This window comes from Nematostella vectensis, chromosome 3 (genome assembly GCF_932526225.1).
Source record: "Nematostella vectensis chromosome 3, jaNemVect1.1, whole genome shotgun sequence".
Taxonomy (NCBI): Eukaryota; Metazoa; Cnidaria; class Anthozoa; order Actiniaria; family Edwardsiidae; genus Nematostella; species Nematostella vectensis.
The window spans coordinates 606798-630410 of NC_064036.1; the positions used below are offsets into that span (position 1 = coordinate 606798).

The 23613-nt window shown below is 39.6% G+C and overlaps 4 protein-coding genes and 4 long non-coding RNA genes across 8 annotated transcripts; 4 read left to right on the forward strand and 4 right to left on the reverse strand.

Moving 5' to 3' along the window:
* Window positions 1–93: 93 nt before the first annotated feature.
* LOC125561281 lies at window positions 94–969 on the forward strand. Its single transcript, XM_048725302.1, has one exon. It carries the CDS (start codon window positions 94–96, stop codon window positions 967–969), a length of 876 nt encoding a protein of 291 aa, XP_048581259.1.
* Window positions 970–2010: 1041 nt separating this feature from the next.
* LOC116609396 lies at window positions 2011–3744 on the reverse strand. Its single transcript, XM_032370222.2, has 2 exons — window positions 3306–3744; window positions 2011–3198 (listed from the first exon to the last, which is right to left on the reverse strand). Exon 2 carries the CDS (start codon window positions 3189–3191, stop codon window positions 2361–2363), a length of 831 nt encoding a protein of 276 aa, XP_032226113.1. The 5' UTR covers window positions 3192–3198; window positions 3306–3744; the 3' UTR covers window positions 2011–2360.
* A 3605-nt stretch (window positions 3745–7349) lies between these two features.
* Window positions 7350–11727, reverse strand: LOC5501941. Its single transcript, XM_001623121.3, has 4 exons — window positions 11299–11727; window positions 10258–10383; window positions 9693–9806; window positions 7350–9526 (listed from the first exon to the last, which is right to left on the reverse strand). Exons 1-4 carry the CDS (start codon window positions 11423–11425, stop codon window positions 7842–7844), a joined length of 2052 nt encoding a protein of 683 aa, XP_001623171.2. The 5' UTR covers window positions 11426–11727; the 3' UTR covers window positions 7350–7841.
* Window positions 11174–12754, forward strand: LOC125561331. The gene is made up of 2 exons (XR_007307371.1): window positions 11174–11267; window positions 11721–12754. It is a non-coding gene; the product is annotated as an uncharacterized LOC125561331 (long non-coding RNA).
* A 22-nt stretch (window positions 12755–12776) lies between these two features.
* LOC125556767 lies at window positions 12777–15637 on the reverse strand. The gene is made up of 2 exons (XR_007307372.1): window positions 15346–15637; window positions 12777–13017 (listed from the first exon to the last, which is right to left on the reverse strand). It is a non-coding gene; the product is annotated as an uncharacterized LOC125556767 (long non-coding RNA).
* A 1306-nt stretch (window positions 15638–16943) lies between these two features.
* On the reverse strand, window positions 16944–18147 carry LOC116609394. The gene is made up of 2 exons (XR_004292932.2): window positions 18052–18147; window positions 16944–17706 (listed from the first exon to the last, which is right to left on the reverse strand). It is a non-coding gene; the product is annotated as an uncharacterized LOC116609394 (long non-coding RNA).
* On the forward strand, window positions 17700–18325 carry LOC116609395. Its single transcript, XR_004292933.2, has 2 exons — window positions 17700–17944; window positions 18074–18325. It is a non-coding gene; the product is annotated as an uncharacterized LOC116609395 (long non-coding RNA).
* Window positions 18326–19891: 1566 nt separating this feature from the next.
* On the forward strand, window positions 19892–22801 carry LOC5501945. Its single transcript, XM_001623127.3, has 2 exons — window positions 19892–20620; window positions 21765–22801. Exons 1-2 carry the CDS (start codon window positions 19961–19963, stop codon window positions 21888–21890), a joined length of 786 nt encoding a protein of 261 aa, XP_001623177.3. The 5' UTR covers window positions 19892–19960; the 3' UTR covers window positions 21891–22801.
* The last annotated feature ends 812 nt before the right edge of the window (window positions 22802–23613 follow it).

The window sequence follows — 23613 nt, forward strand, 5'->3', positions numbered from 1 at the left end:
GTATAATGTATTGTGTAGGTGTGGTATAATGTATTGCGCAGTGTCTTCATTTATATCTACCATGGCGTGCCCTCTAGCGACATCCCACACTTCATGTATACCTACCATGGCGTGCCCTCTAACGACATCCCACACTTCATGTATACCTACCATGGCGTGCCCTCTAGCGACATCCCACACTTCATGTATACCTACCATGGCGTGCCCCCTAACGACATCACACACTTCATGTATACCTACCATGACGTGCCCTCTAGCGACATCCTACACTTCATGTATACCTACCATGGCGTACCCTCTAACGACATCTCATTCTTTATATATGCCCACCATGGCCTGCCCTCTAACGACATCCCACACTTCATGTATACCTACCATGGCGTGCCCCCTAACGACATCAGACACTTCAGGTATACCTACCATGGCGTGCCCTCTAACGACATCCCACACTTCATGTATACCTACCATGGCGTGCCCTCTAACGACATCCCACACTTCATGTATACCTACCATGGCGTGCCCTCTAACGACATCCCATACTTCATGTATACCTACCATGGCGTGCCCTCTAACGACATCCCACACTTCATGTATACCTACCATGGCGTACCCTCTAACGACATCCCACACTTCATGTATACCTACCATGGCGTGCCCTCTAACGGCATCACACACTTCATGTGTACCTACCATGGCGTGCCCTCTAACGACATCCCACACTTCATGTATACCTACCATGACGTGCCTTCTAACGACATCCCACACTTCATGTATACCTACCATGGCGTACCCTCTAGCGACATCCCACACTTCATGTATACCTACCATGGCGTAGCCTCTAACGACATCCCACACTTCATGTATACCTACCATGGCGTAGCCTCTAACGACATCACACACTTCATGTGTACCTACCATGGCGTACCCTCTATGCGGCTCATATTTCGGCGAAATATTGCTTTTCTTTAGTGAGATGCGTTCTAAAATGCGGAATTAAAGTGTGTTCAAAATAACAACATTAAATATTATTGCTGTAGAATATTTGTGTAATTCTGTTCTAATAATTCATTTGGTATGATTTTATATACACTGAAATTTAAGAACATCCTTGAGAACATATTTAGCCTTAAAATGCCCCAAAAATAAGAACGGCCCAGCCTAAACTGAATAATGATAAAGAAAATAATATTATATTTATTTATAAAGCCCTAAAACTATGTGTACATATTCTAAAGCGCCAAATAAAATGAAACAGAGAAAACAAAAATTACATTATAGAAATGAATAATTAAGACTACTTTATAGATTGTAGGCGTGACCCCCATAATATCCTTAAGGTTTTCACAAGGAATTTTACCATCGTTTAACATACATTTACTAACTACACGCGTTGCATTATGGTTAAGAAGTTAAAAGCAAACCTAGTCTGAAAAAGGAACACAACTTTACTGTGGGAGGGTAGGGTACAAGAGGGGGCTACCATTTACTGGTATTTAGGCTTTCGAGACCAATAAGTTACCCAAGTCTCCTTAATTTGACATGTTCTTTTTCCATAAGATGTTTAGTTATTTGGGCCCCCTCATATCCTTGAAGTATGTCTTCACTATAATGCCTTCTTCAAATCCCTAATCCTATACATAAATAAAAAGGTATAATAGAATAGGTAACATCACCTTTGCGCATTCATTTCGCATTATTTATTCTGCATTACTCGACGAGTGATGCGGTGTTTAGATTCCCCTTTCCCTTTGCATAGTTTATCACCAATGCGATATTCGAGTCTATTTCTTAAAGATAAATAACATGTATTCTTATGTTTGGACCTTTTTACGATCAACACCATCGTAACCTGAACACTACACTTGAAGCACTTGGTGAAGTGTTGCGCGCGGGTCGCGGGTCAAGCCCAGCGACGCATTCCATTGACCGTGTGCCTAGCAACATCACTACCTCAATATATACTTTAAATCTTTTATCAGTGGGGAACAAACGAATCGTTACACACAATAGTATACTGCAATGGGGGCTTTTAATAAAGAAACAAGTTTGCACATAGAGAACATTTTTAAAATAATTCATTTGATGTTGTCTTTAATAGTCATGGATCCATTATAGTACACATTGTTTGCAAATCATAAATGTCACACTGCGTTTATTAACATCCATCAATGTCAACTTGGAATGCAGCTATTTGATGGTTTTACACAAAAACAGGCCCCTTCTCTATCAGTGTAACACCGTACTGAAAGGCATCGAGTCTGCTTTTATTCTTTAAATATTCGTGTGCAAACCGATCACGCCACTCTTAAATACACACGCGATTCTGACATGCGACATCTGATTACTGATACTATAAACTATCATTCCGCCTGTAACGACTTTAACCAATTACACAACAATACCGCCTTGCTCTCAACGGGATTATATTGTTTATCTGTCTTGATCACATGTTCTTGTAACTTCTGAGAGTTCTTTTTCGTAAAGAGAGGTTTTTGTGTTGTCGAATCTGTGTCTACTGAAGGTAGCTCCGGTGTTCCCGTAGCTTTCACCTCGAAGTCATAGTCTTCAAGGTCAAAAATCGCTGTTTTTGAATTCTTAGAATATGATGATTTTTCTGTTATAACAGAGAGTCTTCGGGGGCCACTAGACGGCGGGTGTAAAACTAAGTTACAGGCTAATTGCTTGTCGGGATTGCCATTAATTTGCGTACCTTTCGAGCCCACAATCTCTCTGACCTTTTGTCTCAACGGGCTACAATTCTCCTCGACAGAGTCAGATTGCTGAGTAAAAGTTTGATCGATCATATACCGACTTCTCAGGTGAAACTTATTTGCCTGAATCCCGCGCTGTCTTGGAGTCACAATATTGTGTTTTTCCAGCGAAGTAAACGACGGTAGTAAAGTCCCCGAGTGCTTATCCACTTTATGATGACCGCCTGTTTTCTTCAAGCGATTTGTCGGGGGTTTCTCGTACAATTTCGGTAGCATTGGTGCCGAAAGGTTGTTGTTCCTGTCTCGTTTAGTGTTGCTATGAATAAGCTTAGACTTAGTACTTGTTGCATTCTCAGGAAAAGAACAGGAGCTCCCCCCGTGTCTTCTTGTTTCGAGTGCAAGTGCAAAACGAGAGCTGAGTGGTGGCTCGCTGTTGCATCGTCTCAACAAACGATCAGGTGGCGCCGGTTTCATGGACATTTTCAGCCTGAAAAATCGATTTGATATTTGAAACAAAACCACACAACAATAATAATAAAGACCTACAGGTTTTTGTGGCCCGTAAACACTTGAAGTATAACAAAGCCTACTTACTCAAGAAGAAGGTTGAACCTTGCCTCTTAGAAGAGTACGCGCAACCGTTTGCCAAGGTTCTTACCCGTTTTGCGTCGATGAAAAGTACGAAAAAAACTAGTTATCTTTAAAAATCGTGGTGGACTTTGATAAATTCGGCAAGTTATCGCTCTTGCGTGAAAGACAGATTGCTGCACGTTTTGGTTTGAACTCTTGACACACGCAAAGAGAATGCCAATCAAAGTTATCTTCAACCATGGCTAGATCCATTATTTGCCTCTGGCGCCGTCTCTGCACCGCATGAAACAGGATCCACAAAAACTCAGGCGAGGTCAAGTTGAATCTAACATATATTATCCTCCAGATAAGTTCAGAATCACTGTGAAGGAGAACCTCCCGTTTGCTTCAACATGTTATCAATAAAATACCAGAATCCCCTCAAGAGCAATTTAATACTTAGATATTTTTGGAGCATTGGAGTTAAAAGATGAGTACTTTATTTTGGTTACGGGTATTGGGTTCCTTAAGGAATGCAGAAAAAATAGACCGGCATGCATATCATATATATCATTTTTTTTTCCTTATTCAAGTGACTGGCCCTTTTCGTGCACCGTTAACCCAATGGTACGGTTCTTTTAAAATTGAGGGAAACTGACATCAATTCTGGAAGAGAAGCATATTTGCCACCCGCTAGCTATTTTGTATTTTTTTTGGGGGGGGGGGGGGGGGGGGGGTAGAGGAGAGATTTTCTGGATAGCCTTTTTACTGGCCTAATTAGCCTAACTAGCCTAATTACTGGTTAATGGTTTGCAATTTTTAGCGCACCATGACAGTTTGTAGCGCAGTATGACCAGCACTACGCCCTTTATCCCGGTTATCTGGTATCAAAATACGTCGACGTTTTACCCTTCTGTTATATACGATTAATTTTTTATCAAGGTCCCTCTATTCCAATTAACAAAAACTAATAATTAAACTATTGGAAAATAAACACCATTTGTAAATGTTTTTAGTGCTTGCTGCTGAAAACCGAATTTCTTTTCTGTACCAAATCAAGTCAAACTAAAAAAAAAGTCAACTTGAGATAAAGCTATAAATGATAAACCTATATGCTTTTTTTATCACCAAAAACTCCCCTGAAAAAGGCCAAGTTCTAGGCTTAAAATTACTAAATTTGCGTATGTCCAGAACATGCTCAAAACCTTCAAATTGCTGCGACATGGTAAGTTAAAAAACACGTCTAGAGGATTGTGTATCTTTTTTATTTCTGATGCGTTATAAAATGCGGAATCCAATTGTGCTCATAGTAACAACCTTATTATTGCTATTGATCATTAGTGTAATTCCCTTTCTAATAATTTATTAGGTATTACATTCTTATATTCTTATAAAATTTTAGAACATTGTTAAGAACATTATTCAGCCTTAAAATGTCCCAAAAATAAGAACAAGAGCGGCCCAGCCTCAACTGAAAATTAGACGTTCTTTTAAAAAACTTGCTGCTGGAAGGTTTTTTGGGGCTTTGTAAAAATTTCACTAAAAAAAATAAATTCGGCATAACGTCCGTTGCTAAATCACGTAGAATTGTCCGCCAACTATTACAAACTTTCTATCTATGTTATTTGGCAAAGACGACAACCGACATTATTCCAAAAATACCCAAAGGTATGTGTACGTGAGACACATCACGGCGCAAGAGGCTCAAAGCAACCCAGCGCATCATGGATCTGACACTACTGGGACCGCCAAGATTCTCATACCCTCTCAACTTCATCTTAAAGCATCAAAATGTTTACAAGATTCTCATATCCTCTCAACTTCATCTTAAAGCATCAAAATGTTTACAAGATTCTCATACCCTCTCAACTCCATCTTAAAGCATCAAAATGTTTACAAGATTATCATATCCTCTCAACTTCATCTTAAAGCATCAAAATGTTTACAAGATTCTCATATCCTCTCAACTCCATCTTAAAGCATCACAATGTTTACAAGATTATCATATCCTCTCAACTTCATCTTAAAGCATCACAATGTTTATAAAAACAAGGACCACGTGAACTTGAATCAGATCATGACCAGGGGCCGATCCCGACGTTTTATAAAAGGGGGTGGGCGGACTTATTGTTTTTTTTCGTTTATTTCATTTTATTTCTTGTTATTTTCAAGCCAAATGTCTGATAAATGTCGATAACTCAAGCTGAGTTCGAACTCCCATGGACTTTGTCTTTGGCTCAAATAACTTTTTTTTTATGAGACTAGAGACGTACCACTAGGCGAGTATTTATAACATCTCCTAGCATCATAACAGAGCTAAGTGTTTTTTAATGGAATTGCAATACGTGGACACTTGCCACGATCACGTATTCTTCAGGTGAGTAGTAAAACATCTTGAGAAAGTTTGGCGCAACTGTGATAGACATGAGGGTTGATTGACATTCCTTCTAGGTGTTGTGCCGCAGGTCTTCTTTAGGTTAATGAATATCACATGCCAACTCATATTTAAAGGTATCCAGTTTCAGCCTCATCTTTTTTTCTTATAAAATTTACGAAAAAGCGATGGACCATTGGCCGAGAAACGATCTTGATAAGAACATATAAAATTATATGCTACCAGAAATGTACTGAAACGCCGCATGGTAACTTTAACCCTATTCAGACTGGGGGGTGGGGGGAAGGGGTTCTTTAAGCCCCCCCCCCCCTCCCCCCTCCGGGAAAATTGCTATAACTTCTGAACCAGACGTTTTGATGTCATTGACATGCGAGGAGACGCTTCATGTTACCATGGCAACCGTTTTTTCACAGATAAGTTTCCCAAAAACTAAAAAGTAGTGAATTTATCATATTTGGTCCTGTTTCTCAGATTTAAATGCCTGTTTTGACTTTACAAGTTTGTTTTGTTTCACAACATCTCTAGAATTTTTCTACCTTGGATATTTGGGGGGAGGGGTGGGCAAATTTTGCTCTTGTTAAAATTTTGCTGTTGTTAAAAATGTCACTAGATTTACTAGATGACACTTATATAGCTAATATTATGCATTTATCATTATTATGCGCAGTAATACATGCATGCAAATACTATTTTTTGTAATAATCTTAAATTTTTTTTTATTGCAAAAGTCATAAGAATCTGAGATGGCGGACCCAAGATGGCGGAAAGTAAAAAAAATCAAACGTTTTTAAGGCCTTTTTGCAATGTAAAGCCTTAAAAAGGTTGATGCTGACATATTTGAATGATGCAAAATGATTTCATTCTAAAATCTGATAATTTTGGCAATATTTGAAAGAATAGCTAAAACTCGTTTTTTTACGTAATTGTGACATCATTATTGGTTCGACCACACCCAAAATAGGGCGTAACGATTCTCAGCATGCTGGTGATCGTTGTCTGTAAGTATAATGGTCAAAGCTTAAGAGGTTCATGTAATACAATGATACCAGTCGTTCTTGTCAGTCCCCGCTATCTAGCGAACCACACAATGCAAAGATACCAGTATCGCTATCTACCGAACCACACACTACAAAGATACCAGTATCACTATCTAGCGAACCACACAATACAAAGATACCAGTATCGCTATCTACCGAACCACATAATACAAAGATAACAGTATCGCTATCTACCGAACCACACAATACAAAGATACCAGTATCACTATCTAGCGAACCACACAATACAAAGATACCAGTATCGCTATCTACCGAATCACACAATACAAAGATACCAGTAGTCTCCAGCCGTACTTTACTGTCAGTCTCGAGTCCCCCTCCCCCCCCCCCCCCCCCTTCCCAAGAGGCACAAGCGCATTATTAGGAGGGGCCATGATAAGAAGGCTATTAGCCCTTTGTCTTTAAACGGCTACGCCACGCGCACAGCTCGCTGAGATGTACCGTGGAAAATGTTGGGATCCTTTTTACTCTTGTGTATTTTGGGAATCGATGTGTTGCCATAGTAATGTCGTCATAATTGGAGCTATTGGTCCATTGTACTGCTATTGGTCTTCTTTTTTGCATGTGCATATAAGGACTGGAATTACAATTATTAATCTCCAAATAGTCAACAAGTATGCTTCCTTATTTATTACTAATTCATGATTTCCAATTAACACAATGGTAGTCTACAAAAATTGAATCTTGAAAAAGAGAACGTACAAATACGTTTGATACAAAATTTGTTCTGATTCTATAAAAAAATATATCATTTCGATGCAAAAAGTAGTGATAAACAGCATCTTCCTTGATCGTAGGTATAAATTACAGTCTCTAGTCTACCTTCGAATCTTAGGGTGCATATTCCGCTATCATAGATTTCTTTGTTTATAGATATCTCAATCGAGTCAATACGTTCAAATATATAAGGGAAATTTGCATCATATATGACACAGTACAGTCTGTACGTTCAAATATCTAAGGTGCATTTCATATACATGCCTTGGTTGAGTCTGTATCTTAGATACCTATGGTACACTTCCATATTATAAGATTCCGTATTTGAGTCTGTACGTAGGCTTATTGTTCCATTATACATGCAATAGTTGCATCTGTACGTTTGAGTCTCTAAGGCGCGTTTCCATTATAGATGCCGTAGTTAAGTCTCTGAAGGTTCCAGTACGGAGGCACATAAGCCATTCGCGGAGCCGGCTGGTACGGGTTTCTCTCGATCTCAAATTTCTTTGTCACCTCATGCCTTGGTACAGCGGTCCTCACGGTTTGCGCACGCGCGGTATAATCACCAGGCTGCATGAATGGCGGCCTTCTGTTAACATACTGACTACTAAAGTCAGTGCCTGTATTACCGTAGGAAGTGTAGTCCCCTGGCTGCATGGCGGGTGGTTGGGGTGCGATTTGAGAGCGCACGGCGTTCGGCTGACCCACAGCCTTCCCGACAGCTTTCCCCACGCCCATAATGGCGCTTTTCTGCATGACAGCAAGTTTGGAAAAGTCCTTGTGATGCGTGATTTTTCGGATGAGCGTGAGCATTCGTTTTAAGAAACCTGCGTCGCTGCTGTGAAGGATTTTGTTTTTAAGAACATCGAGGTTTATTGCGACGTTTGGTTTCTGTGAAGGATTTGGTGATTGGCTATTTTCCTGGGTAGCAGAATTCAGTGAAGCTGTTTGTTGACTGCTTGGGGTCTGCGGCTCGTTACTCACAGAAGAACCTGTAGTATCGGTCTGCTGGCTTGGGGTTTGATTAGGCTTATCCACTGTTTCAGAATTAGGAGCGAGGAATGCCTTTAATTTATCATCATCCTTATTACCGTCAATTTCTTGACCATTAGGACTAGACGGGCTTCCTTGATTAACAGAGTTAGCAGAACCAGCTTCATCCTTAGATGCCAAACCACTGTCAGGATTAGCGTAGTTCAAGCCACCTCCTTGTGAAGAGGCAGACCCTTGGTTTTCAAGGCTTATTGTAATTTGTTGGGTTGGAGTTTTCGCCTGAAGTATGCCCTCTGGTATGGTAGGAGTGTTTGTAGTAGCGGTGGGCGTGTTTGTAATGGTAGGAAACTTAGAAGCGGCGAGGTCAGCAGAGGGTGTGGTCACAGCTGGCGTGGGGCTTTGCGGTGGCTCCCGCATTAAAGGCACCCCGCTCTTAACTTCCCCTCTCACCTCCTGGCTTTCCTTAATAGCTGACGCTGCGCGCGACCCGTCCATAATCCTTGCGTTAGTGCCTTCATCATTCTCCTCGCTCTCGTTACCATCAATACCCTGAGTCTCCTGCCTCTCTTCAGATTTACTCTCATGATCATCCTTATCTATCTCGCTGTCCACATGGCCCGCCCGCCTTTGTCCGGACATCACAGTAACACGTCTGTCCGGATTTGCTGTCCTCGGGTCTTGTGCCGTCGCCAAGTGCCCATAATAATCGCTAAATGTTGGCCGCTTGGCTTGTACTGTTTGCGGTAAGTGTGCTCGGTACATCTGATGACCAGCGGTTACAGGAACGCCGTAGACATGCGCATTCATTGCCGTCTTCTCTGTGTAATACCGTTGAGGATCAGGGCTTGTGTTGATCTTCTGTCTGTTCTGGAAATGAAAGCTTCCCATGTTGTAGTTGGGGTGCACCCGTGGCTGTCTTGCTCGGAAATAGGGCGTAGCGTAGGTGTTTGTTGTGTAGGATAATGGTCCATTTGGCCCGTTTACCATTGCTTGTGTGCCAAACTTTCTGAAGAAACTGTTAATTCTTGTTGTGGACCTCTGCGCTCCATTCTGCTGACTAGGGCCTTGAGGCTCACGGTAGGCTGGAAGTAAATCAAACAGTCATAGTTTAACGCTGAAGTACCACTGTTATTGACTAACCATAGATGCGTTACAAAATAAATGTTCTCGCCAGATAACAATGACATTGAAAATTTAGGCAATGACTTTACCAAGTGATTAGAATTTAAATGATAATAATCCTCTTACCTTGCGGGTAGCCTGATGGTTGCACCCGCTGGCTTGTCTGTTGAGGGTTGCTATAGTAACTAGGAAGGTCTTCTATTGTTGACTTTGCTATACCTTCAATATTTTGTAGCTTGCCTGAAAAATACGAATTGCAATTCGACAAAGCTTACTGAGCCAACCTTAACTTTTTCAAATTGTAAGATAATCTCTTTATGATAAGTAGACTTTTAAAGAACACTAGCTGTACGCAATGACGAACCGCTGAAACTCTTGCAGTTCGATAGGTAGGGAAAGTTGTTTCGTCTTTAATATAGGACTCTTCAGCAAGACATTGCCGGGTTTCCTCAGCTAAACATCATCAGCGCAAGAAAACTGCAGGGCGACTTTCAGGCGCCTCACAGGATTAGCTGAGAGGGGTGCGCCCTGTGTGTACGCGCCTGACTTCGACTAAAATGTGTTAGATCCACGTGGGATCTATACTGCGACAAGGCAAGTGTGATGCCATAGTTTGTGAGGGAGAATCCAATATTTGTTAGCCTTCTTCTGCCCTTCCACAATCGACTGACCCCTAAATGCAAGCTCTCACCCTTTCTGCCGCATCCTCGCATTCGTTCCAAGTACTCCCTCAGGCGTATATAGCCGTGGTGAAACTGGTGCTGAACGAGCCCGCAGTCTGTAACCTCGTTATCCAGTGGTGTATCCCCAACTCGAACTAACGCAAAACAAGAAAGAAAGACAATATTGTCTAATACAGTGACTGACAAAACTTAAATAATAAAATTCTACCCCTTTTGAAAAAGATCACGTAACGGTGTTGTCTTATTTTACTAAAGAAAAATAATTAAAATCATGTGGTATTTTTCAGCATTTCGAATTCATTGAGAGTTGGGTAGCAGGAAGGATGCAGCCGAGACAATTAACAATAACAATGATTCTCATTGGTTCACACTCATCAATAGTATCCGATAAGCTGAATTCTAACGTTCTTATTTACAGGAAAATCTAAATCAACCCGTTATAACACAATCAACCTACTAACCCGGAATGATTTTTGTCTCATTCATGTTCTTTTCAATATATTTTTAGATTCAATCGCACTGTGTTTACGACTTTTTCGCGAATCTATCGTACTCTACCGTTTATTTTAAAATTCGTGTAAAATTTGTTGACAGTAATAAGAAGGCTTGTTTAATGATAAGCAACCAGTATTGATATTATAAACCTGCCCGTCTGTTTAGACGGGGAGAATTCTCGCGAGCGATCGATTTCTAGTAACCCCTCCTATTTTGCACCTTGCAGATTCGCGAATTGTCCTTATGAGAGAGAGCTTATTATGGTTCCACAGTTCTCTAGCAAAGGAATATAAAATACTAAGCTAAAAGACTAGCACGTACTGTTAACAGAAGTAATTTCGTCAAGACAGCGTTAACAAAGACGCGTGAACACTGAGTTATCTATAACCTAACAACACGCCAAATAGCTCACAAGCAAAAGCTTGCATAGAAAATCCCGTCAAACAGATAGTTATCGGCCCTTGAAATGAACCTGTGATCAGACTTATCATTTCGTTTTAACCGTGAACTTGCGTGAGTTGAGGTGAGTTAAAAGACGACCGAGTTTTACTTACAGAACTGGTTGTCATACATAGAATAATCAGAGCGTTTAACAGGTCCCTGCCAACCGGCAAGTGAATGTCCATCTGCAAAAACAAACACAATCCACAACGCCAACACTGCGAGCGCCATTGAAGCCATTTCTCAAGTTTTCTTTTCCCAAGAATCGCCCAGATTCTAAAGGCACTGAGAGTTTGGCTCATTCAAGTAAAGGGATATGACACCATTTCTCTGTTTGGGCGTATTTGAACACGTGTTCTTTGCGGGGTTGTAAATCTGGATGTGATTTCATTTGAATTATCTTTGAGCTATGAGCTTAGTTCGTGGATGGGATCGTTCGGTGACGCACAAGTTTTGCATTCTCTTTGCGGTTTTATCCTAATACTTTCATACTCTTTACTTTTAGACAGCCAATAACCTATTTCTTTATATCCAGACACAGTGATTGGTCTATGGGTGAAGAACAGTCTGTAAACTAACTCCGTAATGTTGAAGCCAGTTCAATATGAATTGCTAGTTTTCGTTCATTGGGTTAAAGGCAAGCCTACTTTCGCTTTAAACAGCAAAAAGCTTTGAATGCCTCGAGGGCCTTGTGCATCGCCAAACACCAGAGCAGACGCGCATTCAACTTTATATATGGCTGACGGCTAATTAAAAATAAGAAGCTACTTGCTGGAGACTAAGTATTCGGGAGTTGTGCAAATATTGCGTTATTTCGAAATTCTTAAAGGTTGGAGTGGTCAATAAACCGTTGGTTGAGCATGGCAAAATACCTGAAAATGGCAAATTTTGTTGTTTGAATCATGTTCTGATGCCGAAAATATCCATTTTAAAAGTTGCTGAGAAAAAATTATCTGTTCATTTTTCCCAGGAGGGACCATTCCCTTTTTACCCAGCCAGCATTGTTTTTTTTTTCTCAGAGCCAGCAGTGTTTTGGCATTTTAACACATAAACTAATTACCCGTTTAGAGACGATTTTTCCCCCAAGCATTCGCTCCAGCGCCCCACCAAATATTCCCAGCACAACTAGTTCGACTCCACAAATTTGCCAGCAGAACCATTCGGGACGATTTTTTCCCAGCAACAGAGGGGAATAAACATCTTCCCAGCCAGCAAAAAACGGGCTGCGGAACAGATCTGTTTTGTATAGAGTGTTGGTATTGTCATGAGGGAGACTGTGATGCCGGTGAATTAAGCAAGGAAAACACGTTTGTCTGAGCTTGTTAAAGCAATTCCTCAAAGAGAAAGGGGCACGCATTTGTTTCAATTGTTTTTAGGCTAGGGGTGCAAATAGATAAGGAGAGTATCATCTACACGTGGCCTTCGACCCCAACTAGAAAACCACTTTCGGGCTGCATCCGACACCTCTTCGGCATTTCGAAGGGCGATTCTCTGGGTTTGTGAGCCTTCCCCAAAGTATAGAGTCTGATACATACAGTACATATCGGTTATTAAAATCTATCAAACTTATCTTTCTTGGAAGCTTGAAATCTTTTGATGATCACGTGGTGCGTGCTACGCAGTTCGCCGGGTATGACTGATCTCAGATTACGGTAAAAGTCTCCAATCACACTGCCAAGAGGGTGCTTGGACGGCTTTTACCACGGTGACCAAGACCTAGCTCCATCTCATGAATCATTTACCACGGGCGCCATAAGAACCGATTCCATTTCGTTCACCACGGTGACGAATACATGAGGATTCGATTCTTTCTCGAGTCGAGCTGTGATGTCCTGATATAATACAGATAAAGTGTTGTTCTCATTCAACCTTTAAAGTCTTTTATTTCTATATCTCGAGTCATTAGCATAACCCCGTGGGCGCTGACATTTCCTTGCACCTTCCCACTGAGAGGATAAAATAATGCCTGGTTTATAAATAGATTATTGCAAAACTACCCCTACAGACACATCCTGCCTGTACTTTGAGTATGGCTTTAACCTAATTATTATAAAATCAGAAAGTCAACTTTTCAGAGGAACACCAAGTAAAATAGAGAAAGATCCTTTCGAAAAATTGTAAGCTCAGGCCAACATTTTTTATAGCAATTCGTAGTTCCGCGAGCACAAAAATATCTGTCTCGTCTAGTCTTGGAATAGCGCGTTGTCGATTAATCATCTAAACCAATATAAACGATTTTCATGCTTTTACTTTTGCGCAATAAACCATTTGAATGACAGCGCAAGCTAAATTTATTGGTCAAGGTAAGAAAGATTGACTTACATACGCTATTTCCAGACGAGAAATGGCTTCAAGACTACGAAATTGGCTGTAAAGCTTGCACATGGTCTAAGAGCGATGAAATTTGGGTGCAATGCCAGGATTTACTTATGGGCAGGTAAAGGTATCCATACAAAAGGTCGTGCCCTCAACCTGCGCCCAAGCTTGTTGGGTGTCGGATAAAATTGAGGCTCCAATTGAAGACGCAGTACAATATATATATATATATATATATATATATATATATATATATATATATATATATATATATATATATATATATATATGTATATATATATATATATATATATATATATATATATATATATATATATATATATATATATGTATATATATATATATATATATATATATATATATATATATATATATATATATATATATATTGTTCGGCCAAATACAAATGACCAAAGATTTGATTCTTTCATTAGTCGTCGGTTAGCTTTAAAAACTCTTTCGTAATACGCATTAATACCTGAAAATAGGAAAAAGCGATTATTTTTGGCAAAAAAGGAAAAATTAATTACTTGGAAAGCAGATTTTTTTTTTTAAATCTCGTTAAAACATCATGGGGGCGCTACAGTTTGTACTTCTAAACAGAACAGTGGGAATCGGACGTTGTTTAATGTGTAAATAGTTTTATTCCAACAGTTATAGACATTGTAACATGACTTATCTAATCTTATATTGAAAATGATATATAAACGAATTCAATGGTCAAATTTGTACGCGCGCTCTAATTGGCTAGGTAGAGGGTGTTGTGTGTTTTTTTTTTTGTTGTTGTTGTTGTTAAATTTGATGGTCGAAAATCTGAATGAAAGTTTTCAACTCATTCTACGCTGGGTGAAAAATTTGTTTTGGTAAAGTATTTCATATAAAAGACTTCCTAGCGTGTCGAGGCGGTGGAGAGGGTCAAAAAATAATTACGAGATAGCGGCGCTTGACGAAAATAAAGCAAAAAACATGAATTAAAATACTATTGCTTCATAAACTGAATATTTAATAGTCTCCTCTGCAGCCGTCCCGTTTGTCAGTCGCGTTAGCGTTCCAAAACAAGAAAAAAAAAAAGCATTAAAGTCGCTATCCACCAAGCGCGTGCAGATCCTCCAACCGGTTTCTAGCCTGTTTACTGGAGTTGACATAAACAATTCAAAGAAGGGCTTTCATGTTCTCAATTCGTCCGATATTCTCAACCAATGCTTGCAGAGATTGGTATGTGACGAATGGCGAAAAGCCTGCTACTTTATTTTGAATTGTCCGCAAATAGTGCGTGCGCAAGGGATTCATCATAGTATTACGTGTACATTGCACTCATTTTTAAGCTACATTGAGAAGCGGTCTCTGTTCGTTTTCATACATATCGGAATTTTAAAACTTCCTAAAAAAATATTTAGATTTGGAGTATCCATAAAAAAAATCGCTTTTCCCGCAGTACGAAGACTAGAATTTCGTTATACCAACTTCGATGCTGCAGCGAATCACTGCTTCGCGAACAACCGAGTTTAAAAAGTATTTTTGTTCTTATAGATGCAATCGGCGATATCTGTAGACGCTGCGACACATGTACAATTGAGAAGGTTCACCACTAAGACATTTCTCGAAGATAGATACATAATTCAAAGTAACATTTCGCTCTGCTTTTCACTCCTTGGCAAATATATACCTTTGAAACATTGTCCAGAGTTTACCCGGATTTTCTCACAATTTCATATCTAAAATCTTAACTGGCCAATGAGTTAATTTCGCTCATCCTTATAATGTGTTTTGTTATTATCGATAGACTACTAATCACAAACAACGACCAAAAACATTTTACTTACCTGGAATGGGGCTTTCATTTTCGAGTAAAGCTCAGAGTTTGCGTGGTCGTTGTAAAAGGTTCTGTTTTGCCAGTGTCTCGCTTTCTTTTATTCGCGATAGAAACGCACGCTGCTAAGGCAAGTGCTTTCTCTTAACGGTGAAACGCTTCGCCCACGCTTTCGCCGAGACCCCTTCGCCCCCGCACCCATCAGCAAAACACAGCGTTCAACCACAAACTGACTCAAACGTTATGGCTTTATATCACTGTCAGGGCTCCTTAAACGAATAAAATTTTTTTTAAAGAAACTTAATACGCACACTATGAAAAAAACAGGCCTCGAGCATCGACAAATCAGAGTAAATTCAAAATTGATGTAGATTTCAGCAGATAAATCGGCGAATCACACAGACATCGTTCTTCTAATATTCTAATTTCCCATTTTTTTAAAAATTTGAAATTGAAACCCTAGCCTAAATACTTTTTCATGCTTTAAATTTTGATATTATTTAAACCTTTATACTCTTGAATGTTTTAGTGTGTTTCATTTTCTAGCCTATTTTAAGCCCACGATTTGTTGGCTTTTTTATTCCCGTAAATAAATAACATTCACTTATTATACAAGCATCTCGTCATAGATAATGGTTTCTTTCTATATCAATAAACGCTTATTTTTTTTTTCAATTGAAATTAAATACTTAGTAACGGGTAACCTCCTAACAAAGTTGAGGGTTTCTCTGTGGCCATTGATTGACGCCTATTATATATCTCAGCTGTTGCTATTGACAAATGTCACCCACGCCATTGTGACACCCTTTCTTTCACTTGCTTGCGCAATTGACCATCGCGAAAGCGCGCCCACCATTATGTTTAGTTTGAAAAGACGTGAGAGCGTTGACGGTAGAAGAGCATTGTGTGCTTTTTCTACATTGGCGCTGTTGTCTACACACTTAACTACGGATGCATTGTGAGAATCCATGTGAAGTAACCCCCATAGCATCGTAGGACACACACATTTAAAACATATTTGTTTTAGACCGTTTTAAAATGTAGTTCTTTATATTCAGACAACCTTACAAAGGTTGTCCTTAAAAGGACATTTTAAATACATTTCCAATTTCAAAAAAAACCTAAATATATTTGAATTTCCCGCGTTTTGCAAGCAATGCATTGTTCTGTAATTCATTTATACGCGCTCTGGGGGCCCCAGGAACACTCGTTTTCTATACCACAGACATCATTGTGCTATTGCCCCAGTCTTTTTAGACTATTTAGAGAACGAAAAAAAAATTGATATTGCTTGTGGAAATGATAAAATCTTTTAACAGTCACATTATTTGCGCATTTATTTCTCATGAGACAACGCCGGTTACGAAACGTTGATTCCCTCCATTGAACCTTGTCAAAGAGGCGCTACTTTGGGGCTCCCGCTAACACGAACCATGAATCAATGTCCCTTGGATGTACACACGTATCGCAATCGCAATCGCGAGGAGAAAAACACATTTCTAAAATATGCCATCAGACCCTTAGCCCTTATGTCATGGAAACTATAGGCCAATTTATCAAGCTCAGAATAGGAAAACAGTGCTCGGTGCAGAATACTCCTGGTGCAATACATCGAAACATTCATATGATTTATTCTAAGTACAGGTCCTCTAATAATAGAGAAAGGTACTTGGCACAGACGTAAGCAACCTGAATGCGTGGGTGCGCCACGGTCCAGAGACTCATCGCGTGAATGATGAAGGCTCTGACCCGACCAACATGCATGGTTGAACAACGAAATCGCGCATAAGCATAGTTATGTAGTGTCTTGTAACGTTTCTCGGGAGTTTCTCGAGGCATTCCTTGATGATTTTTGTGCTAGACTTCTAAGTGTATTCTAAACACAAGCCGCGCCCGGACTTGGTTGCGGAAGAAGTACAAATAACGACAAGCAAAGCAGAATAAAGTGTTAACTAGTTAAACTACTACAGGATATACGCGTATAAGTGTGCTATTAGCGCTATGCCAGTTATGGACATTACCTATGAGACTATCCGTTAAACTATTACAGATATACGCGTATAAGTGTGCTATTTGCGCTATGCCAGTTATTGACATAACCTCTGAGACTACCCGTTAAACTACTACAGATATACGCGTATAAGTGTGCTATTAGCGATGTGCCAGTGATGGACATTCTAAGACTAGGCGAAAACATCTTCGCTCGCCGAGCCGAGCGTCATAGATTGAACAGATACATCTACAGCGGTCGCGAGAACCTCGCTATCCCTCAGGTCTCAAGACAATGGATCATCCTCTTCAATAACAACTGGACTTGCTGATGTGCTGAAAACAGCACAGTCGCCAGAGAAGTGAAGTGCTCTGTGGCGGTAACCTGTTAGAGGAGAGCAATAAAATTCACGAATACTGAAGATGTGTTTAGTGAGTTTAGGTTTGATTTTAGCCTGTTTTTAAAATTTGGTGAAATCTCAGGCTGGACGTTCTTATAAAAAAGGTTCTTATAAAAATAAGAGCGTATGCGATCTGAAACGTTTACTAGTGTGACATATCTTTCACGGTGTGTGCCCAAACCGGTGACGAGTAAAGGTATGAATCGACACAAGGTTGAAAAGGTATGTTAAACGCCTCTGTGAAACAGAGTGGTTGCGCTAACGTTTCGAGCGTTAGCCATTAGTCGGAGCAAAAGAAACTAGAAAGAGACCGTTGACGAGTAACTCACGAGTGACCGACTTTCTCCGTAGGCGGAAAGACGCAACATTATACTCGACAAAGGGAAATTATGACGGGAAGTTCGCCTGAATTCCTTCGAACATTCAGACGGACAAAAAAGAACGCTGCTTGAAACCGGTGAATGACGGGGATGACGTATGTTGTGGGGGTGGTCTGGTATAGAAGAAGAAAAGATTGCGATCACGGTGGGCAAAAATACGAACGAAAACTTCCACTAAGATTTGTGGAATAAACAGACAATAAAGCGACAACAACAGTGATTATAAAATGACTTCGAAATAGTTAGAAACCAGCTCACGAAATTCCAACATGAAATTTCGGGGCAAGCCAACATCTTTAGAATAAAAATCCGTTAGAAAATATCCATGTCCCCCCCCCCCCCACCCCCCATTGAGGGGATTGGAAACTGTATTTATTTTTTTCAAGGGGATTGGAAATTCCAGAGGGTATGATTAATTAACGAATGAGCAAAATATAAATGTGCGACTCGGACATATAATCTAATGAAAAAAAACACACAACACAACAAGACCACGCCGTTGAATTTTACATTCAAATCTGCGCCCACATCATTCTACACTTTCGAGGAGGCAGCACTGATGTTCTGCGCAAGATTTCGTCTGGCGCCCTTGACATGACACTAAGTACGGTTGAGTTGTGTGACGCACAAAGCAGAGTGACCCTGTAAGTGTCACGCTGCCCTACTTAACACCTCAGTGGTCACAACAACGTCAAATCCAAACCCAGTGTGACGGATTCAAAGTCGCTTCCTCCGCACCAAACTGTTGATTATTTGATTATGCGTTAATCTAAGGTAGCAATGTTTAATGAAAGGGAGAAAACCAACTTTAACTCTTCTTTACTATCTCCAGGGCGGGCTATTCAAAATAACCTGAGTAATATTAAAAGAGTTGTAGTAGGACTTAAATAATTATCGACAGTATGTAAACCCAATAGTTGATGTTTGGCGTTTCCTTGTCAACCAAAAATAACAAAACACATTGCCAACAATAGTTACTAAACCTAAACAAGAACAATACTGAATGTTAGCGGCATTGGCAATTGATTTCACGTGTAAAAGAGCCTTTTGTTGAAAAGTAAAGCTGAGAAGACAAACGAAAGATAAAAATAATAAGGAGATGAATCTGAAATTTGTATGAAAAGAGACGAAAATCATATACGGTACAGAGGTTCTAAATGACTTAAATCTCGACCCCATAAGAATACGAAAAGCCATTTGGATACGCCATTCTTCAATAGAATATAACAAGCGATCCTTTTTAATATTCTATTATTATCCAAAGTTAAATCAATGACGCGATGCCTTTAGCTGTATCGTTACTTTTTTTCTACAGAACGACCAACGAATGTACTTGATTTTAATATTTGGAATTGATCTGGAACTTAACTGGAAATGCTATCTGCAATAAAAGCACACAATTCTTAAAAGCCGATGTATCATCCGTTTTATTTACAGAAGTTAACCGATTTTTTTTAACAGAAGTAAAGAAAAACAAGTTATCATCTACATTAACATAGAAGTGGTGCACGCCACCGAATCTAGATTTTTTAAGCTAGATTTTTGTTGTTGTGCTTGCTGCATTTAGCAAGAGAAAGCCGACATCGACCCAAACCTCCAAGAAAACATCTATTAGCAAAGATGAACTAAGAAAGGTTTGAAGTATATTCAAACATCAATAATACCAATGAATTGGAAATCGAGCAATCAACATTTAAAGTTTGTTTGTTATTTTCGGTAGTTATTGGTATTGTAGTTCGATTTTCGACGTCATTAATGTTATGATGATGTCGGCTTTGTATTAAGTAGGCGGATTCGCAACAATGCCTTTCTTGTTTTAAACCGTAGCTCGCTGGCTTGTTGCTATTAAAGACGATCCATGATCTGGCGTGCACCACAAAGGCAAAATATGTACGAGATACCAAGATCTGTTAACCTATGTCTTCTGCACTTTGGAAACCACAGATCTTTAATCCACTTTCCTGATCAGACTTATCGCGAAGGGGACTTTGAACAAAAAGCGCAACTCAGGTCTGGTAACAGCGGAAGAGTAGAAGACAATAGAGATTGGATTAACGGCAGTAGCAAGTGTGCTACGAAAGATAGCTCAAGAAAAAGAAAATGCAGTAGTTTAGATAACAATGAGGTCATCAGCGATGCAAAACTGACGCAGGATGAACAACATAGTACGAACGATTTCAGAAAAAAGATAAAAATTGAACACTCTGCTGAATCCCCAAATGGCGCCAAAGACACACCGGATGCCTGTCTCTCTTTTCAAAAACCCACAGTTCAGAGACATATCAAGGGAAAAGCGCGAAACAAAGGCAAATCGGAGTTTCAAGTTGGTGGCTTCAAGGGAAGAGCGTCTAAAAAGCAGAATCCTTGGGGAAGCGAATCGTACTCTGAAATGATCTCTAAGGCTATCATGTCATGTCCCTCGCAGGAGGCAACACTACACACTATCTATGAGTGGATAGTGAATAATGTGTCTTACTTTGCAGACAAGGCAGATTACCCCTCAACACACGGCTGGAAGGTAAGGCTTAATCAGGTCAGTTATTCTGGAAGGAATATTGCTATACATTTCCCCCTTGCCACACATGGCTTTTTAGATAATTTTCCAGCGATTTCCTACCAGCAAAAAGTTGTTGAAAGGAGAGTACCCATAATCACTTGTATGGATCTCGTTTTACAAAATCACTTTCCTGGAACTTTGCTTTATTGTAATTATTTTTTATTCTATTTTTGGACTAATACTTGAGATCGATTAAGATGTGCTGCTAGATCATGTATTGTGCAGCGTCAAACAAAGCGTGGCTTGCTAACGGTCCCAAGAGATCGATGTCACCAACAACAGAACGCTTGTCTCGTTGTTTTATTTTTAACGCACGTTTGTTTGGGTAAGCTTTGTGGAGCTTTTATTCGATAAGACACGTGATTGCTTCGTTTACGGTATTGCAAAAAACGTGCAAGTTTTTCATTGCAGACTTTAATAATCACTTGTGAAATAAAATTAATAGGCTAAAAAGCTTTTGGGAATCAATGATAGTCTTTATTTATTTGTCTGTGGTGATCCACAATCTAAACACAATAGAAAGTAAAGTCATGTACCCGCACAATTTCCTTCTTATTTGTCGCGGTTTGGGATTTGTTATGGGATACCATAAGAGATCGGTGCTAGATAATTTTTTACGAGTTCTTCGATTATACAATTGCAAAACGCATTCGCAACAATAACAGAGTGGACGCCCACCACCTCAGCAGGGTTCCTGTCTTTGTATTGGGAAGTTGTTTTGGAAACGTTATGTGGGCGTAGAAATCGGAAAACTCCATCATAACCGTTTTACCTCGCATATGTCGCCTAGCGAAACATATCGAGAAGTTTACGGTTCTACAAAATATTTACAACTAAATCCGAGATTCCACTTTTAGAATAACCAGTTAGGTCGTTAGTCTTTGCCCTGTGTAGTCACACCTCAAGTTACTGATTGAATCAATTGCGCCATTACACGGAATCAATCGCAGTAAACAAGCAGCCGCGTATAGCCCGCGGCCCCTGGGCCATTTGCGCTGGCTTAGAGAGGACACATGGTGCAATGTAGTAAACAAGTACACAAAGTTTGACATCAATGGACTATAATGTTTTACTGAGTTTACTAACGAAGTCCTCTTTCTTCCAGAATGCTATTCGCCATACGCTATCCATAAGGAAACGTTTCACAAGGATTATAGACATTTCCAGTCCGCACTCGTCATTATGGACTTTCACGCACAAGGCTATTAGCAATAGAGTAATACTTAGATGATGAAAACATTCACGCACAAGGCTATTAGCAATAGAGTAATATTTAGATGATAAAAACATTTACGCACAAGGCTATCAGCAATAGAATAATGCTTAGATGATAAAAACATTCACACACAAGGCTGTCAGTGATAGATTAATCCTTAGATGATAAAAAAAAAACATTCACACACAAGGCTATAAGCAATAGAGTAATAATTAGATGATAAAAACATTCACACACAAGGCTGAAGGCGAAGTGAATTTAGTGGTGAATAGTCCCCGAGACGCGCAGCGGGAAACACAGGGTTGCACAGGGAGTTGGAGGCCGATTTTGCGCGTTCATACATTATAATGTAGATTTATTGTAGGTTAACATGCTATTTTGACGTTTTGAAGTTTGATAACTTCGGGCGTAAAAAGGAACTTTTCGATGGTCATTCTACAAATCGACTCATTATTCTGAGTTTTAGCGGTGAATACTGTCCATTTTTCCGAGATAGCGAACCAATCACAACCCGCCATGTATACCGTCTACTAAATGCAATGATGTGCGGGTATGCACATGATTATTGAACTTTTTATTTCCTTTTTCCAAACGGCTGGCCCGTGTGGAACTTATTTATAAGCCTCAAAGTGTATTATGTGTAAGTACAAGAAGTGTGGTAATCTCACCACCAGCTACTATCTAAAATATCTTGTATGATTTTTGTGAAATATTCACTTGCAATTCTCAAATCGCTTTTTAGTGTTCCAAAAGGTGTATTTTCCTACTTTATTTTCCAAATAATGACTGTATATTCATAGAATGTGTTATGTTATTTCCAAGCAATGTTGAAATCACTCACGTGAAACAGTTGTTTAGAGTTATAGGGAAAAATGGAAGTTATATCATGTAAGATGTACTTTTAGTAAACGATAGCCATAACTCCATTACCATATCACTCCATAACTTCATGACCATAAATCCATAGCCATAACTCCATAAGCATACCTCCATAGCCATAACTCCATAAGCATACCTCCATAGCCATAACTCCATAAGCATACCTCCATAGCCATAACTCCATAAGCATACCTCCATAGCCATAACTCCATAAGCATACCTCCATAGCCATAACTCCACAGCCATAACCCGACGGCGTCACTGTATAAAATTGTCGGGATTAGGGACCCGTAGTGTAAGACCAGCTCTTACACTCTTCCTCGGTAAACAATTAATACAATTTCCAAGGAATCACCTCTGCAAAGATTCTTTTAGCTCTACAAATCCTACGCCCCCCCCCCCCCCCCCCCCCCCGTCCCGTCCCATTTATCTACCATATCCGTTGAGAGGATGGAATGTTATGTACAGTCTACTCGGCCGCTTTACAAAAACAAAATAAAAATTTCCATTTTTTTTTACAATTTTCTTTTATTTGATATTATTTTCTAACACTTTAATGGTTTTAACTTAGACTTTATTATAATACTTTTGAAACGATATCAGTCAAAGACATCGAAGTCTTATTTTCTACAGAAACGATAAATGACCAAAAGACGCCCGAAGGGCTGGTTTCTTAGTAAAAATTCTTCAGCATTTTCAAAGAATTCTGTATCGGTAATGAAAATAAAAAAACCCACAACAAAAACGTTTACTACAAAGCGTACCAGCCATATTTTCACTTAAATTATGATGTACCAAAGCCTTATTCACATCAAAGCCGACTCCCAGACCTCTCCCTCTTAGATATGGTCCAGAATAA